Source organism: Nannobrachium achirus (assembly GCF_963921795.1).
Source record: "Nannobrachium achirus genome assembly, chromosome: 9".
NCBI classification, from domain to species: Eukaryota; Metazoa; Chordata; class Actinopteri; order Myctophiformes; family Myctophidae; genus Nannobrachium; species Nannobrachium achirus.
In genome coordinates, this window is record NC_137818.1 from 62652946 (window position 1) to 62672272 (window position 19327).

The window sequence follows — 19327 nt, forward strand, 5'->3', positions numbered from 1 at the left end:
CATGGGCGTGCATGATCCGTGCACAATGAATCACATGGAGGTCTATGGAGACTGAGGCATCCTGGTACTTGGCAGCCATTTTGAAAAAAGCAGCTAGTTAATAATAATATTGTTTGTCTTTGTCTTTTGTCAATTGTCATCTTCATAGATGTTGGTCAGCCACAAACTCACAGTCACAACAACTGGCCAATAGAAAAGATACCAGTTCAGAATTTGTCGTCTCCACATCTTTCCACAAAATATTAGAAAACACTCAATAGTGGGCCCGATAAAAGCCTGGCTCAATAAGCAGGATCGATAAGGTGCTCATTATCAATACAAATGAACAAAGCTCCATCCCTAATCCTGAGCCATGTGGCCATAGGTCTGGAGCCCATCAAGGGCAAACTTCCAGCAAACCCAAATAAGGACTCACGTTAGAAAGCCTTTAGATGACAGGGCTTTGCATATTAAAAAACAATAAAATGCCAAAGACACCGACCAGTGTCGACAACATGTCTTCCTCAGGGCGTGGCTATAGAGCCATGTATCTTCCTGTAGGTTAGCGTGAGGCAGCACACCCCCTGGACATAACTCTAAATGTCGTCACTGTCAGGCAGAAACCTCATATCTCCAAGTTTCACATTTGTATGTTTTTTCGTGAAGTAAAGCCTTGCTTCATCAGACAAGGCTGTCGCACGAAAGTAGTGAAAACAGCAGATCTTCAAGGTTTCCACCCGACAACGACGATATGATGTAATGAGGGTCTCACAGTACCGTTGGATGAGGTAGGCTAGACACTATACCGTGAACAATCCTGAAATATAATTATGAAGTGCACTGGGAGCAACGTGAGCTAGAGAAGCTACTGTGTTGTCCATCCACTATGCAAATTGAACATCCAATTTCCTTCGCTCTTAATACAACTTCTGACCATCAAAACCGGCTGTATTCCAGGAACGAGAGCAAAGCAACATGTAGTACTAGATCTTGACCAATAAACATATTTTGGGAGAGGAACGCGGGCGCAAAACCTCGTTCAAATGGAGAAACAGCAAGGTAAATATTTGAGGGGTGGAAAACACTGCTGCACAACACGCGGCCACTGGCGGTACATCAAGTAAAAATCTTTTAACCCATTCATTATTTTATGCTTTAACTATTGAAAAATAGCAGATATACAAGCTCACAGCACGGCACCGAGTGCCGCGCTGCGAGCTTGTAGATCTGCTATTTTCGAAAAATCGTGAAAATTAGAATTTTGAATCAATTCTATAAGTGTCTTTTGAATCCTTCTAAGGTTTTTTGAAAAACCTATGTTTCTATGTCAGCAATCTCGCTAGCCATCGTCAAAGAAAAGGTCCTTTTCACTTAACTGGTGCTCAGTTAGTCTGTTCTTGAGAGACTACTATGTCAGTGGTTCTCAAATCTTTTCATGTGAAGGACCCCCAAAATTATATTTATTTGGCCACGGACCCCCATCTCAAAATATTTAGTTCCAGGGACCCCCCAGAAGCAAAATTTGAGTTACAAACGTTCGCTTTGAAAACACATTATATTCAAAGATTTGCAAACATTTTCACGACTTTTTCAAAAATAGCAGATCTACAAGCTCGCAGCGCGGCACTCGGTGCCGCGCTGTGAGCTTGTATATCTGCTATTTTTCACTGGTTAAAGCATTCAATAATTCTAATAGGCCTAAATGGGTTGTTTAATGACTCGCTCAAGTAGCTGGCAGTGTGGACGGACATGGATCTCTGCACTACCTTCAGATCTACGCATGTCCCGGGTGTAGTCAGCCACTGATGTGGTCCAGGCACAAAGGCTAATAATTCCTTACCGTGGATTTGTTTAAAGCAATAAGCCACAACAGGCGAGTGGTTACCGGGGGTAGTATACACCGACTGAGAGGCGTTGGGAAACACGAGGCGATAGCCGAGTGTTTCCGACCCTCTCAGCCGGTGTATAATACCCCGGTAACCACAAGCCTCGCGTGGCTTATTGCTTTTCTAAAACGGTCACAATACTGCAACATGAAAATCATAGCATTCCATTATTTAAAGAAAAAAAGTACACTTCTCCGCCACCAGGAAGAGACATTTCCTTGTTTACCAGGCACATCCAGGAACGGAACTTACGGAAGCCAGTGTGTTTTTATAAAGTCACGTCATTCTTTTTTGCCAAAAAATAGGGAAACAACACTTATGTGTTAGATCAGTCTCATGTTGAGAACCATATTCGATCCATACACATGTTTATTTTCATCCAGATTTAGCTGCTTTGTGGGTGAACATCACATCAAAAACGCTAGCATAGCAACCTAAACTAACAGCCGAGTATGTGCCTGGAGAATAGAGGGCGCTTGTTGCCTTTACAAGCCCCGCCCGGAGCCATTCAGTCACTGTCCTATTCATGCGGGCGGTGCTTAGAAACACCCGCACGGGAGGATATGAGGAAAAATCAAACGCTCGCTTCTCTAGTTCAGGCTCACGGCACAGTGGAAAGAAATAACGCACCTGGCTTTGATATAAACTTTGTGGGTTATAGTCTCATATACCACGGCAACCAGCCAATCAGAATCAAGGAATGGAACTAGCCGTTTTAGAATATATGTTGACCACTCCATTCATAATTTGAAGTGCACCAACCCAAATGGAACGAGGGACCTACTGTGACACAAGTACGCACGCTCATGTGTGCTCAAACATGCTGGGGGGCTTTTCTGTTCTGTTCACTTGTGGCTACACCCTCTTCTCTCCCGAGTTTCACCTGCACTACGTGGCATACTAGTACAGAAAAGGGTGGAACATCTGCACGGCATTCGCCTCATCCGTATTTGACACAAGTTAAATATGTGCAAAAAAGGAAGACAGGGGCACAAGTGCAAACTGCAAATTGACGGGGAGGGGGGCAGCGTGTGAATCAATATTCCCCCCTAGCTGCGAACGGGAGGGGGTTGATCTGGGGGTAGCAATTCTCCACATATATTTTTTTTAGTTGTGGAGTGATTGCTTGGATTGCTCCACCGATCAGGTAGCCTGGCGGGGCCCGACGTCATACTGCGTTCACTCACTCATTCCTTCCCCAGTATAACGTCTGGCCTTCCGGGTATAGGCAGTGCCAGCGAGTATCCTGATTATTTTCCGATCGGGGCCAATCAGTGACTGCTGTCCGCACAACAAACGTAGTCTTCCTGACAACAAGTGAAAAGCTTCCCCTGATTGGTCCCTGTGTAGATGGTGACGTAAAATGATGCTGCCGTTTGCTGCAGCATTTTCAAAACAACAATGTGCTACCCTCGATGCAACAAGTGTAACTGTTAACGCTGAAACGATAAAACAAGCAATAAGTGCAGTTATTTCAGAGTTGGAATCAATTAAAACAATTAAAAAGGAACAGGAATTCATCGGCCGAAAAGACGTGTTTGTTTGCCGTTCTTCCGACTGGCTGAGAGACGTTTTGCTACGCTGATTGGTTAGAGGAGTCTGTCTGTCAAGGCAAGTACTCCCGCCCACTTTTCAAGCTACCTATAGGCCCGAAGGCCAGACGTTATACTGTAGCCGGGGAGCCACAGGCCCAAAAGCTCAAAGAATAGGGTTTTACCTGTGACGTCATGACATACTTTTTATTTTTGTTTTTTCTATTCATTTGGTCATTAAGGTACACAGAATGAGAGGCCTGCTCTGTCGGAAACATTGCGAAAAAAAGTTATGGCCATTTATATTCACTGTCCCATCGACTTCACTATACAGGAAAGAAACACACCAAAATAAATATGCTTTAAGTAGCATGTGAGGGGTCAAACTAGGGGTTCTTGATGATTCTGAATCCATTGCAAGCATTTGTTTTGCATGAAAAACATTCCTTGGGCTAGAAAACGGACCAACATAATGGGTTTGAGAGGCTGAAATCTAGCCCAAGGAATGTTTTTCATGCAAAACAAATGCTTGCAATGGATTCAGAATCATGAAGAACCCCTAGTTTGACCCCTCACATGCTACTTAAAGCATATTCTTTTTGGTGTATTTTTCTAGTATAGTGAAGTCAATGGGAAACTTTTTTTTCGCAATGTTTCCGGCAGAGCAGGCCTCTCATTCTGTGTACCTTAATGACCAAATGAATAGGAAAAACTAAAATTTGGAGTATGTCATGACATCACAGGTCTTCTCTCATTTTGGCACAGTGGCTCCCCGGCTACTGGGGAAGGAATGAGTGAGTGAACGCAGTATGACGACGTCGGGCCCCGCCAGGCTACCTGATCAGGCACCACAGTGTGCTGTGTGAGTGTCTCACCAGAGCAGGGTAGGAGGGGTAGCCTCGGCACTTGGCCCACACCAGGTCCAGGGAGTCGAGAGATGAGTAATCATCAGAGGTCATCCAGCATCCGGACCTGGACCGGCCGCGCCCTACTGACATCAGCACAGCCACAGGAACACAGTCATGTCAGCATTACACAACGTGATCGAAGTGACCCCAAGAGGAAGGACATGACGATGGTGTAAACCATGGTTCCCCAATAGGCGGCTCGCGGGCCATTTGTGGCTACTGTCTGGCCCCCACCAACCCCAGTAATAATGGTGGGATAAGAGCAGCAACAACACTAGTATATAGTCGTTGTCGGATGGAAATCTTGTGTCTCCAAATTTGTATGTTCTTTCGCAAAGTAAAGCCCTGCTTCATCGTACAAGGCCGTCGCACAAAGGTAGTGAAAACAGCAGATCACACTGTGCTTGTGCTTGTAGATCGGATTTTTTCACTAGTTTAAATCATTTTTAAAATGATAAATGCAAAACAAACGGTTTTGGACATACAAGATTTTCACCCGACAATGACGATATCTGAACTGTCGCTGGAGTAGTGGGAACGCCACCGTCGCCCCCTGCAATGTTGTGGCCCTCGGCTTGGTACCCTAGACATAATTCGGGCCCTTGGGGAAAACTAATTGGGGAACCCTGGTGTAAACCATGGGTCTTCAACACGGGGTCCGGGTACCCCTAGGGGGTCCTCAGAGTTACTACAGGGGGTCCTCCAAATCTTTGAGTTTTTTATATTTAACCACTTGAACCCTAGTGTCCATATTCTGAGAACTTTAGCCAAAAATAGCCGATCTACAAGCTATTCTGAGAACTTTAGCCAAAAATAGCCGATCTACAAGCTCCAACGCCTCGGCGTTGTGAGCTTGTAGATCGGCTATATTTGGCAAAGAGGTTTGGTGTAGAGGGGAAAAAGAGAATGAAAGGTCAAATGTATTAAATATTGACAGTTCAAATGGTTAAATATCTGAAAACACAAATTGACATGAATCCAAAATACACTGATGATTGCGCTGTCAAACAATGAAATGGAATCTATGAACAGGTTGTGGGGGGTCCCTGCTTCATCTCTCTCTCTCAACTAAGGGGTCCTTGGCCTGAAAACGTTGAAGACCCCTGGTGTAAAGAGATGAATTGTTTGGAGTGTGTGTGTGTGTGTGTGTGTGTGTGTGTGTGTGTGTGTGTGTGTGTGTTTGTGTGCGTCTGAGAGTGTTCTTACAGTGCGAGTGGCTGCGGGAGCCTCCGACAGAGTAGGAGTCGTTTTCGGTGCCCGACGTTTCCTCACTGCTGTCCTCCTGGAAGGCCGAGCGAGAGAACGAGGCCTTGCCTCGGCCCTGCTTGGAGGGAGTGGTGCTGAGGGGAGAGAACGAGAGAGAGAGAGAGAGAGAGAGAGAGTGAGAGAGAGAGTGAGGGGTGAGGTTAGGCAAGCAGTAGTCTCGCGTGGCCAGACTGTTGCCTCCGCGATTTGGTCAAATGCTCCCAGCATACAGTCTGGCAAACCGGGGAAGAAATGATGAGTGCAAGATGAAGCGGAAGTGAAGCCCCCTCCTCACTTCCGCTTCAGTCTCACATAGCACACATTTATCATTATATAAATAAAAATCATATAAGCATGTTTAGCTTGCTGCTTAGCAGAAATGACATTTTAAAATATATTTTCTTGAACGGTAATGCCCGTTTCCATTACTCGCCGTTAGGGAGCTGCTGTTCCAGACTCTATATAGCATTCAGAGATTGTGGAATAGTTGTCTGGCTACGCGAGACTAGGCAAGCAGCAATGACAAAGAAAATGTGTCAAAAAAATAAAAATAATACATAGTTTATCAAAGAACATTCTATTTAATAATTTATTCAGGTCTTTTACACTAATAAGAAGTGGATTTATCTGAAAAGGTGAAAAGCTGTATTCTGTGTTTGTATTTATTGCTACTTTTTGGTACTATATCTGCATATCATTGTTTCTTTTTTGTTTATCTCTGTACCCAATGTAAAAAAGAAAAAAAAAGAAAAAAACGATTTTTTTCCTTTCTCCTTTCCCTCTGACCAGAATGTTCTGAAATAATTATGTCTTACATATCCTCACTGTCGGGCAGAAACCTCGTATCTCCAAGTTGTTTTTTCACCAAGTAAAGCCCTGCTTCATCACACAAGGCCGTCGCACAAAAGTAGTGAAAACAGCCGATCTACAAGCACACAACGCCTCGCGGTGCGAGGCGTTGTGTGCTTGTAGATCTGCTGTTTTCACTAGTTTTAGCTCATTTTAAAAATGATAAATACAAATGAACGGTCTTGGACATACAAGGTTTCCACCCGACAACGACGATATACTTCTGTAATAGAACAGTGAAGACCATTTAACTCAAGCTTTATTCTTTTTATAAGATGTTTGGCAGCATCATGTGTTGTTTTAGTTATGTTTTATGTTTGTCTGATGTCCTATATAAAATCTAATTAAAAAAAAAGAAAAGAGATGTGTCAAAAACATATTTGGCAGGTATATGTGCAGAAATGTGTGTCAGACAACGTATCCAGGCAGGTATATGTGCTAATCACCTGGTCCTGTCCGAGGCCGCGCTGCTACTGCTGCTGGTGGTGGACTCTGAGTCGGAGCTGGAGCGGGGGAGACTCCGCTCGTTTCTGTACACGCGGAAGCTCTCCGTTACCGGCTGGTTCCCTCCGTCAAAACCGTTACTGGGCAAAACTGGGACAAGACAAGATAGATAGAACATCGTGAAACTGTTGTCCCCTAGGACCGCAAAGGATTATTGAAGCCATGGAAAGCCTGGTTGGCCAAATCTGGTTTCGCAAGACCTCTGCATTTAGAAGGGTACTGCGCATGCTTTTAACGTCTGAAGCGCGGGGACTGCCCTGTTGGGTCGAACAGCGTCGGCAGGTGAGATAATCACTCACGTCACAGTTACTGAGGTTAGGTTTAGGGTTAGGGTTAGGCATAGTTTTACTGAGGTTAGGATTAGGGTTTGGGTTAGATTTTTCGTGCTAATCAGTCTAAAAGCGCCAAATTTTGTACAGATGTTGCCCAGGTCTTGCTCTAATGATTTAGCTAGGGCGCCCGAGTCGGCGACCTTCGGGGTCGCCACAGCGGCCAAATCAAGTTGGGCTCCCATCGTCTTTCTATACAGGAGGAAAATATCCAGAAAAAACATTTTCTTTTCTGGGTATTTAGGATGTGAGGGGTCTAACTAGGGGTTTGTCATGATGCTGAATCCATTGCAAGCATTTGTTTTGCACAAAACACATTCCTTGGGCTACAAATGGCCCCAGAAAACGCCCAGAAAACTGTGAAAAGTGACACTAAAACATCGTTTTCTGGGGCCATTTATACATGTGTCTGGCCGCGGACCCCCCCCCCCCCCCCCCCCCACACATCTCAAAATGTGATGGGGGACCAACACAGAAGCAAATATTTGAGTTACAAATTTAAAAAATATATATTCAAAGATCTTTCAAAAAATAGCAGATCTACAAGCTCACAGCGCGGCACTCGGTGCCGTGCTGCGAGCTTGTAGATCTGCTATTTTTCAATAGTTAAAGCATTTAAATAATGGTTAAAGTGGGTTCCAATCTTACTACCCAGCAGTAGGTCATCGTTGTCGCTGTCGCTCTCGGAGCTGGAGGTGCTGTGGGGGCTGCGAGGCCTCTTCCTCTGCCGCGGAGGGGACAGCAGGGGCAGCTGTGGGGGGCCGATGGGACTGGGACCCACGCCCGTCCCCACGTGGGCCAGGTCCCGGTTCTTGGGGGGGCGCCCGGGCCGCTTGGGGGGTCCGGCCGTCTTGGGGTTCTTCTTGGAGAAGAGGACGGAGGTCCGACGGCCCACCTCCGGCGCCAACACCGAGGACGACGTGCTCAGGTCTGCGGTGAGAAGAGACGGTGTGAGCGACACACTGTGAGAGCCGTCACCGTAACATCATGGCTTTACCTAACGTAAACACATACCGTACAAGTGGCGTAGCGGTGTCTGGAGTGTATGTATAGTCTAGAGCAGTGTTTCTCAAATGGGGGTACGTGTACCCCTTGGGGTACGCGGAGGTACTGCAGGGGATACTCAGAAAATGCCCCCAAAAAAGAAAACTAGTAGAAATCATGCTTGTTCATAGTTAAAGAATTAACTACAATTGAATTAGGAGGGGAAAACATGTACTGTTATGTTTAATGAAGACACATGGAAAAACTTGATATGAGCCTGAGTTGTTAACCCAAATGACATGGTACCAGGCAACTGGGATGTATTTTAAAGTTGTTTGGAAGTTATTGACAAGAAAACTTGACTGAAAGTTTATGACCACAGTGTTGAAAACGAGAAAATGAGGCACCGTTTGAAACTCTTTCACCCCATTTCTTATTTGTTATTTTATATTCTTGAAATGGGGGGTTATCATAGCATCATACAACTATTTATTTATATTTTAATTGCAGTTTTATGAGTAAAATGTTGTTGTCGGGTAAAGGGGGTACTTGGATTCAGAAATCATGGAAAGGGGGTACTCAAGCCAAAAAAGATTGAGAAACACTGGTCTAGAGCAGGGGTTTTCAATGTGGGTGCCGTGACGGCAGTCCAGGGGTGCCGCGAGATCATTTGATAATATTTGGAATTTATTTGGACACAAATATTTAGTATCATTTTAAGCGAAGTACAAAGTTATTTTCAGTCATTTCTAACCAAAATGGCTATTATCCCAACGTTTTCCACGCAACATAATCACAAGAATATGCCATAAATATAAGGTGCTGGTAGTGAAAATTATGAATATAATGTAGAGGTGCCTCGGATGAAAATAATGTTCAGAGTGGAGCCCTGAGCCAAAAAAGTTTGGGAACCCCTGGTCTGAGTTACACAATTTTGCCATTTAGGCATTTACCAGACGCTCTTAGCCAGAGCTAGGCAAGGTAACCACATACGACAAATGCAGAGAGATTACAAGTAAACAAAGGGAACCTAGTATCAGATCAGTCTAAACCGTTACCATCAATAAGGGACGTGCAGAGAATGTTAGAGAGGCAGGGGCTGACATTTCTAAAAGGGCCCTTTTAGAAATCTCCAAGCTCACAACGCGTCACGCTGCGACGCGTTGTGAGCTTGGAGGTCGGCTATTTTTCATGTTTGGTTTCTACGCAGATAAGATGCTGTGTTCCAAGTTCAGGAGAGTTTGGACGAGGCAATTCTCTTGAATGCTGCCTTCAGTTATGGCATGGAAAGAGGGGCATTTACATTTCTTTCACCATAGTCAAAACTGCATTCATGGTCTGGAGAGGGCACTTTTTACAGAAAGATAAAGGGGCAGGGGCTGAGGGGCTCAAGCCCCCTTTGGTGTCTATGTGTGCACGTGCCTGCTATCAATATAATCAGTACATTGAAACTTGAAGGAGAGAGAAAGAGAGAGTGAAGGGTTAAGCAAGCAGCAATGAGAAAGAAAACATGTCAATAAACTGTGGAACATATTTGGCTAATCACCTGGTCCTGTCCGAGGCCGCGCTGCTACTGCTGCTGGTCGAGGATCACAAATAAACAAAAAGAACCTAACAGTTACTATCAAAATAATCTGTACATTGAACACTTTAGGATACTTTGGTAAACAATGAACCTAGCATCTCTAAATCAGTGGTTCTCAACCTTTCCAGGCCACGACCCTCACAATAATCATATCTTAACTGGGGACCCCCCTACCCATGCGAGCATTAAGAGACGAGGCATTACATTTTGTATAACACGGTGCTATAGACTAGGGATGTCACCGAATAATCGATTTTCGATTTTAATATTTCATAATCGAAAATCGAAAAAATATTAATATATATATATATATTTTTTTTAATACTATTTTTTGGCTTAGTTAGTTAGTTTCAACCAAAATATAGAATATAGGCTAACGTATTAATGATAATAGTAAATGGCCATTGATTTATTATTCACACCAGCACCAACTGTAAACTGTGTAGACAGAGGCTGTGTCCGAAATCCACCCTATTCACTAATGTAGTGTACTAAAATGGGGCTCCGCCATTTTGAACTAGTGTCCGAATGTATAGTGAGCATTTTTGTACCCTAATATAGTGTACTGAAGTATCCCACAATGCATTTGGATTTGTAGTGAGGATTCGATGGTCACTATTCAAGCGCTATTCAAGCCCTGCCGCCCCACAATGCACTGCGCTACGGCCGCTGTCTCGCGCTTTGAGCACGCACATGCGGTGTGCACGCGCACACGCACACTGCAGGTTCGTCTCTGCGTCTCTGCATGGCAGGAGGCGTAGCCACCTGTTGCTGAGCAAACGCAACAGAACCGCTCGTAGCAGAACCACCGGCTAAAGAAAACAACTGTCCACAGCATTGTCACCAGAGAACAAAATTTGCTTTTCATCATTTAATGATGAAAACAGCTCTAAAGTTGTTTATGAAGAGAACATACGAGAATAGACGCTGGAGGCTTTTGTTTTTCGATCTTTTCTTCCCAACCTTCCACAGCTGATAATAATCATGATAAAATAATGTTATTTAAATTAGCAAGAATAACCTATTTATCACAAACATGGGTGTATGTCTGCATGTGAGACAAATGAATGTGGCATAAACATTATTCATTCATTGATTCACCAATGAATGAATACAATTTAAAAAATATATATAGGCCTATACATTTTTTAACATTATTTTATTGAATTGTGATGAATAAAAACATAATTATATTTGGCCTATTTCTCATAATAACAACGCAACATGTTGGTATGTTATTTCCAATCCACATTGGGGAGTTGATGGACAAGCTCACAACGTGTCGATTCGCCCCCTGTTGAGAGCTTGTAGATCGGCTATTAGGTGGGTTTAGGAATCACGCATTATTTTTTGCTCCAAAAGCCAGCGCTAGAGTGTTTTAACTGTGCGACAGCGATGACGCAACCAGATGGCGACGGGGTAGTGTCCGAAATGCGCTGATTTGTTCACTACTGTAGTACACTACATCTGGATCCCTCATTTAGGGTTAGGGAGTAGGGAACGTGTTCCGCATTTCGGACACAGCCAGAGTGAAGGAGCACAGCAGAGTGGCAGCTGCCTGCTACACACTCCCCTCCCCCCCTGTCTCAGACACAGGTGTGATTGATTCAGGCTTGATTGTTTGGTACTTGGTGGCCATCATCAAAGAAAAGGGAAAACAGCGTCCTCTGTATTGTAAAGCATCACAGAATCTGTTCTTGAGAGATTAGGTGAACAGTACACTGGCACACTAAAAAGAAAGATGAAGAGTAGTAGTTAGGCTACCAATTACCTGAAGAGCCATGTTGTACATATGTAAATGTCCATTGAAATCCAGTAAAAAAAAAGAAGAAAAACAGAAGAAAAAAAAATGTTTTTTTTTTTGTTTTTGTTTTTTTATTAAAAAAAAATAATAATAATTAATTATCGATTTTCGAATAATATTCGATTATTGCTATAGAATAATCGATTTTGATAAAGGTCCATTTTTGACATCCCTACTATAGACCCTATTCACAGCCCGCCCACGTATACCCACTATTCGGAAATTGCATTACATTTGCGATTTCTGTGTTAACTCTATGGGATATTAGTAGTTTTTCCCCTTCTACCGTGACGTCAGCGCCAGGAAGTTGCGCAACGTGAATTCGGTCAATTGTGAAAATAGCAGATCTACATGCTCACAATCGTGAAAACGTGGCTATTTTCACAATTTCTGCCTCTAATATTTGACAATTTGGCCAATGTTTAATTTGTCTTTTTACAGGTATTAAAAAGTCCTTAAATTGTAACTTTAGAAATGTGCAGATACCCTCTATACCAGGGGTCTTCAACAGGGGGTCCGCGACCCCTAAGGGGTCCACGGAGGTACTGCAGGGGGTCCGCGAAATTATTGCTTAAAAAAAAAAAAAGATTTAATTTTCTTTTTTTGTGTGCCATTTTTCACATTTATGTTAAAAAATAAATCATGATTCTATCCATTTTGAATAGCTTGAATACATGATTACTATGCAATTGACAGATTGTTGATATTATTGACATTGGTTCTCAGTTAATAAGTAGTATGTTTAGAAATGGTAGTGGTACGGCCCACCCTGCTCGCTGTAACTTGTACATGTTTAAAATAAAAAATATGTCGTAGCCCCGACCCCCCCCCCCCCCCCCCCCCCACCCTACGAGGTGGTAGGGGGTCCCTGCTCCATCTCCCCATCAGTTTGGTGGTCCCCGGCCTGAAAACGTTGAAGACCCCTGCTCTATACACTTAAACTGTATGTTGGCTTGTTCACTGTTGAGTGAAAAAAAAAAAAATGTTGCACATTAAGTTAATCATCTGGGGACCTCCCAAAATCATTTGGAGACCCCCCTGGGGGTCCAGACACACAGGTTGAGAACCACTGGTCTAAATAACCTTCTATCAAAATGTGGTAAAGAAAAACAAAACAAAGCAACAACCAAGTACTTACTTGCAAATTGGTATCGCTCAGCAAACATATTTCACAGCCATATTGGCAAAAAGCATGAAGGAAAACCAATATGAATAAGGACACACACACACACACACACACACACACACACACACACACACACACACACACACACACACACACACACACACACACACACACACACACACACACACACACACACACACACACACACAGCTAGGGCATTCACGAATAGTGATTTCTAGTATTCGAATTATTCGACCGCAAAGTATTCGAATAGTCGAATATTCGACAGGACTGGCGTTGCGAGGCGTTGTGAGCAATGAGCATGTAGATCAGCTATTTTCACAATATTTATCTGCGGAACCGAGTCACATTAAATGTAATACCTACAATTCCAAGTGCTTGTCAGGGTGGGGGTCCCCAGTTCAAATATGTTTAGCATTAACAAATTCATCCACCAGGGGCATTGACAACTCATTGTTATGACTTCCTATCTCGCCAAGCTTTATAAACTATAGATTTTTTTTTAAAGAAAACAATAAAAAAATAAAAGAAATAAGCGAATATAGGGGGCAGCCCTCTATTCAGAAACACCCCTACTTAGAAACACCCCTATTCAGAAATGCCCCCACTGAGGTTAGGGTTAGGGTTTAGGTTAGGGTTAAGTGACACCTCTATTTAGAATAATGGAAGTCAATCTTCTGAATAGAGGTGTGTAACCGTCGATACTCGAATATTTGGTGAACGCCCTACACACAGCACAAGACTGACCTTTGCCCCCGATCTCCTGGCTGCTGCTCTCTCCCCCCTCGTCGTGGCGTCCGGTGGAGGAGGGGTGGTGGGGGAGGGCCGAGCCGCGCTCCCCTCCGCCCCCCACAGAGTCCCTGCCCCCCAGACCGTGCGTGCCCCCCTCCCGCTGGTGGGCCAGCTTCCTCTTGATGACGGTCATCTCCTTCCGCAGCGCCTTGAGCCGGCGGGACTGACCGATGCTGTGCTTGCCGGCGCCGACCTCGTCGAAGCGCGCCTGCAGGTACCTCAGCTGCTCCTCCAGTGGCAGCCGCCGCCGGTTCTCCGGCAACAGTAGGTCTGCGACCGACAGAGAGAGAGAGAGAGAGTTAACTCTATCCGTGCCAGATGTCAAAATGGCTCCAAGGTAGATGTGCCAGGATTTTGTATGTTTTTCTTTACTATGCAATGAAAAAAAAATGTTTTTTTATATATACATTTTCCCCCACAGAAACAGACACAGTTGTTGTGATTCAGTGGCAAAAAGAATTTTGTCAATCAGACAAATGGTTCCAGAGATAGAGCTGTTTGAATAAAAAAAAGTGTCCATCCACTAGAATGAACACACATTTTCTCAATCAGCTAAACGAGGGAGACAACACACAAACAGAGAAAAGCATCTCTCTGATCATTTTGTCATCTTTTAAAAAAAAATGCATTTTTTTTCTATACAAAAAACACAAAAGACGTCAAAGACGTCATTGGCACCCAGGGCTTTTGAAAAAAGACGTCATGAGACGTCATTGGCACAGAATGAGTTAAAAAGGATGAAACTGGTTTCAAATTGTGTTGATCTCAGGATCCTCAGTGTGGTTGCTTAACCCTGGTTTTTGACATTATCGAAACGAAGCGGATAAAAGCGCCAAACTTTTTTTGAGGCTTCTTTAGGACCTAACGATGGATTTTAGCCTTGGGTAACAAACTTTATTTTGAAGTTTACCCATAGAATATCCATATCAAGTTGGGCCCCCCATCGACTTTCTATACAGGAGGAAAATACCCAGAAAAAAAATCTGCATTGAGTAGGATGTGAGAGGTCTAACTAGGGGTTTGTCATGATTCTGAATCCATTGCAAGCATTTGTTTTGGACAAAAGACTTTCCTTGGGCTAGAAATGGCCCCCAAAAACACCCAAAAAAAACTGTGAAAAATGATGACTCATCAATAAACCATCGTTTTGTGGGGCCATTTCTAGCCCAATGAAAGTTTTTTTGTGCAAAACAAATGCTTGTAATGGATTCAGAATCATGACAAATCCCTAGTTAGACCCCTCACATCCTACTTAAAGCAGATTTATTTTTTCTGGGTATTTTCCTCCTGTATAGAAAGTCGATGGGAGCCCAACTTGATATGGATAATTATATGGGTAAACATCAAAATAAAGTTTGGTACCCAAGGCTAAAATCCATCGTTAGGTCCTAAAGAAGACAAAAAAAAAGTTCAGCGCTTTTATCCACTTCGTTTCGATAATTTTGTAAAGAAAACCCACTAATAAGCATGGATCACTGACCGTCCTCGTTGGAAGAATGCGGCCTGTCTCGGTCTCGCTCCCTCTCTCTTTCCCGTTCCCTTTCTCGCTCTCTCTCGCGCTCCCTCTCCCTCTCGCGCTCCCTCTCCCTCTCCCTCTCGCGCTCCCTCTCGCGGTCATGCTGGCTGTCCGGGCTGGGCTCGCGGTGGAGGTGCATGCCCGTCTCGTAGTCGAAGCCGATGCGCTCCGCCTGCCGGCGGGCCGTCCGGATGACCACGCCGCCCATCTCGCGGAGACGCAGGGCGGCCCGGTAGAACACTGTGTCCTTGGCGTTGTACTTGAGGCAGTTGTTGACGATCAGGCCGAAGTCGGCCTCGAAGGCCTCGAAGGTGAGGTAGCGGTGGGACTCCAGCAGGTTCCACATGGTCTGGAAGTCCATGGGCGTGTCGATGTGGTCCAGGTAGTCTGGCACCTGGCACACCAGGACAGGGGAAGGCACAGGAACAGATAGGAGCAGTGTTAGGGCTGTCATAATTATTACATAATCGTCTAGTTGCAATTATTTGACATAATCGAGATTATTTTTCATAATCGTTATAATCGTTTCCATGTTGAAAATGTTTCATATATTTAAAAAACTTCTACTTGTATATCAGTGTACAAATGGAACCAAATGAACCCGTTAGGAACTGACACAGACTTGTATGGGTCCATTTAGACCGCCATAAAGGAACCCCCAATAAAGGAACCCACAGTGTCCCTGGAATTATTTTGTGAGAATCGTCATAATCGTTTACATGTTGATTGTTGAAAAATGTTTAAATATGTTCAAACATTTAAAAAAAAATTGGAAATAGCAGATCTACAAGCTGTGCTTGTCAGAAGAGACCACTTCTGAGTGAAGTCATATATTTCAAAAAATAAAATGGCATGACACAGGACATGATCGCAAACAAAAAACAGGCGAGAATAGAACAATAGGTACCTACAGTTAGCTCAGCTGGTGCATGGGGAACCCCGCCAGTGTATATAGGCCATCTCACTTTGTCTCAGTCACTTTTGGGACATAGCCTTGAACCACAGGCCTAATTTGACCCCTCTTGCTAGCTAACCAGGTCAATGCACACGTGCAAATGTTCTAACACAGGGGTCTTCAACGTTTTCAGGCCAAGGACCCCTTAGTTGAGAGAGATGAAGCAGGGACCCTCCACAACCTTATCATAAATTCCATATAGTTTCATCGTTTGACAGCACAATCATCAGTGTATTTTTGGATTCATGTCAATTCGTGTTTTCAGATATTTAAAGGGGAAGACCACCCATTTTCAATATTGAACTATGTCATTAATATACCTTAGAGGAGTTGTGTGGAAATAAAAAAAAAAGGTTCCCCCCCTTTTGTGTTGCCTAGAACTGGAGGATTGATTTTGGGGTTTGTATTGCAAATCACAACTTGATGACATCACACATTGTACTTTACAATAAAACCCCAAAACCAATCCTCCAGTTCTAGGCAACACAGAAGAAGGGGAACTTTTTCTTTATTTCCAACTCCTCTAAGGTATATTAATGACATAGTTCAATATTGAAAATGGGTGGTCTTCCCCTTTAACCACTTGCACAAAACTTAATAAACTTGACCTTTCACTCTGTACATAGTCTGCTCTTTTTCCCCTCTACACCAAAGCTCTTTGCCGAAAATAGCCGATCTACAAGCTCACAACGCGTTGTGAGCTTGTAGATCTGCCATTTTTGGCTAATGTTCTCAGAATATGGACACTAGGGTTCAAGTGGTTAATATAAAAAAAGGAGAAAAAAGCAACTCTGAGAACCCCCAAGGGGTCCCAGACCCCCTGTTGAAGACCCCTGTTCTAACATGCAAAAACTGTGACAACAGTGTACATCTACGTAACTACAGTGTACACCAGACTGCATATGTGTGCATCAACTACAACTGTATGTGCCATTTATTGACTGCAGATATGTTTTTCTCCACCAGGCTGAAGGCGTGTCCGAGACTATGTTTTTGCCCCTGTACGTCTGTCCGTGTGTCTGTCTGTCGGACAGTCCGTCTGTGTACAGCAAACCTCCGACACCGTTGAACCGTTCGGCGTGAAAACTGTGCACGCACACACCCAGGAGGCCAGAGCAGAACCTCTGCCCCAAATCTTTCACATCGGCCTGTTATAGCGCCACCGGGAGGCCGTTTCTTTTTAGGGCTGGGATGCGATTGAAAAAATGTCGAATTAATTACAGGCTTTGTAATTAATTAATCGTAATTAATCACATTTTAATCGCATATTAATATTTGACCCGAGAAGCATTTTTTTTTTTCAAGTGAAACACATTTTGTTGTACGAGTGAATCAACAAGTGAGTTTTTTAAATCTAAATTTCGCATCCACTGGGCCAAGCAAAGCGCTCTGATCGGCTACTTCTCCCTTTGCGTTTGTTGTCTCTTCTTGGTTGGTGCATCGCTATGATCCGTATGCCCGAAACGGAAGGTTCTGTGGTGCAAAAACTAAGCGTTACTTTTCTGTAATTAATTAATCGCAATTAATCAGTTAAAGTCTCAGCCCTATTTAAAACATTATTTTACTCCTACAGATTTCATCCAAACACAAACAATAAGCCACTACAACCTATTTACTTAACTTGAGTGAAGAGTTTTTTCTTGCTAGACTGCTAAGGAGCACTTCATCAATCAAGATGATGCGAACCGCTCTGCTCGGGGAATTTGTTTACATAGTTAAAGTGCTTTGAGCGCGAAACTGGCTTATCGCTTCTGACAATCACATCACTAGGCAAGTGTTCCTGATTCTGTAACGAAATATGAAAGAGGGGTATGAAGCCAGACAAATGTAAGCACAAATTCTTTATATCTTCGTTTTTAATTTAGAGAAGGCAATTATTTTTAGCCCCCTTTTCCCCCCAATTTAGTCGTTATGCATATTAACCCATTTAGGCCTACAATTATTGAAATATTCAAAGATTTGCACACATTTTCACGATTTTTCAAAAATAGCAGATCTACAAGCTCGCAGCGCGCGCTGTGAGCTTGTATATCTGCTATTTTTAGTTAAAGCATAAAATAATGGTTAAAGTGGTTCAAATCTAACGCGACTCGGGCGCGTTCCAGGTATTTGAGAGTTAACCTTCCCACACATTTCTGTGTTGCCTCTGTTATTACTTGATCACCTGCCAGTGTTCCAACTGGGAGTAAGTACTGCCTACATCCTACTCATGATGTTCAACAATAAATAAATAAATACATGAATAAATGGATACATAAATAAATCAATCAATCATGTTTGGTGCAATAAAGCAGTGGTTCTCAACCTTTTCAGGCCGCGACGCCCAAAATAACCATATTTTGACGGGGGACCCCCTCACCCTGTAGAGCACTAAAAAATTAGGCATTACATTTTGTATAACACGGTTCTATTGTGAAAATAGCAGATCTATGCTATTTTCACAGTTTCTGCCTCTAATATTTGACAAATTTGACCAGTGTTTAATTTGTCATTTTAGAGGTATTAAAAAGTCCTTAAATTGTCACTTTAGAAATGTGCAGATACCCTCTATACACAAACTTTATGGTGGTCTGTTTACTGTTGAGTTGTTGCACGATAGGTTAATCATCTGGGGACGCCCCAAAATAATTTGGGGGCTCCCCTGGGGGTCCCGACCCACAGGTTGAGAACCACTGCACTAAAAGGAAAGCTGCCTGGCCGTCTCGTTGGTGAAACAACAGGACTTTCTCCATTCTTCCATGTGGAATACCAGAGGTACGGAACAAGAGGTAAAAGGTGAACAGCAGTGTGCAGGGGTGTCACACCAAAATCTGGGCCCTGGGTACAAGGATTCACTGCGTTGTTTTGTGCTTTAACTATTGAAAAACAGCAGATATACAAGCTCACAGCGCGGCACCGAGTGCCGCGCTGTGAGCTTGTAGATCTGCTATTTTTGAAAAAATCGTGAAAAGTCTTTGAAGTTTTTTTGAAAAACCTATGTTTCAATGTCAGTGGTGCTCAAACCTTTTTATGTGAAGGACCCCCAAAATGATATGTATTTGGCCACGGACCCCCATCTCAAAATACTTAGTTCCAGGGACCCCCAGAAGCAAAATTTGAGTTACAAATGTTAACTTAAAAAAAAACATATATTCAAAGATTTCCACACATTTTCACGACTTTTCAAAAATGGCAGATCTACAAGCTCGCAGCGCGGCACTCGGTGCCGCGCTGTGAGCTTGTATATCTGCCATTTTTCAATAGTTAAAGTATAAAATAATGAAGGGCCCTCCACCATGGGCCCTAGTAACTCAGTCCCACCCCCCCCTTGTG

At 43.5% G+C, this 19327-nt stretch overlaps 1 protein-coding gene across 4 annotated transcripts in view; it reads right to left on the reverse strand.

Moving 5' to 3' along the window:
• The window catches only part of brpf1 (bromodomain and PHD finger containing, 1), a 49261-nt gene that overhangs the window by 8328 nt on the left and 21606 nt on the right, over positions 1-19327 (reverse strand). Inside the window, exons 11-17 of one of the 4 annotated variants that reach the window (XM_080733531.1) lie at positions 15025-15454; positions 13500-13814; positions 9763-9792; positions 7881-8162; positions 6846-6993; positions 5512-5645; positions 4273-4388 (exon numbers count right to left, since the gene is read on the reverse strand). In XM_080733531.1, the coding sequence (XP_080589657.1) occupies positions 4273-4388; positions 5512-5645; positions 6846-6993; positions 7881-8162; positions 9763-9792; positions 13500-13814; positions 15025-15454 (1455 nt within the window). Of the gene's footprint in view, positions 1-4272; positions 4389-5511; positions 5646-6845; positions 6994-7880; positions 8163-9762; positions 9796-13499; positions 13815-15024; positions 15455-19327 lie in introns of all 4 variants that reach the window. The other 3 variants (XM_080733530.1, XM_080733532.1, XM_080733529.1) reach the window with 3 other exon arrangements.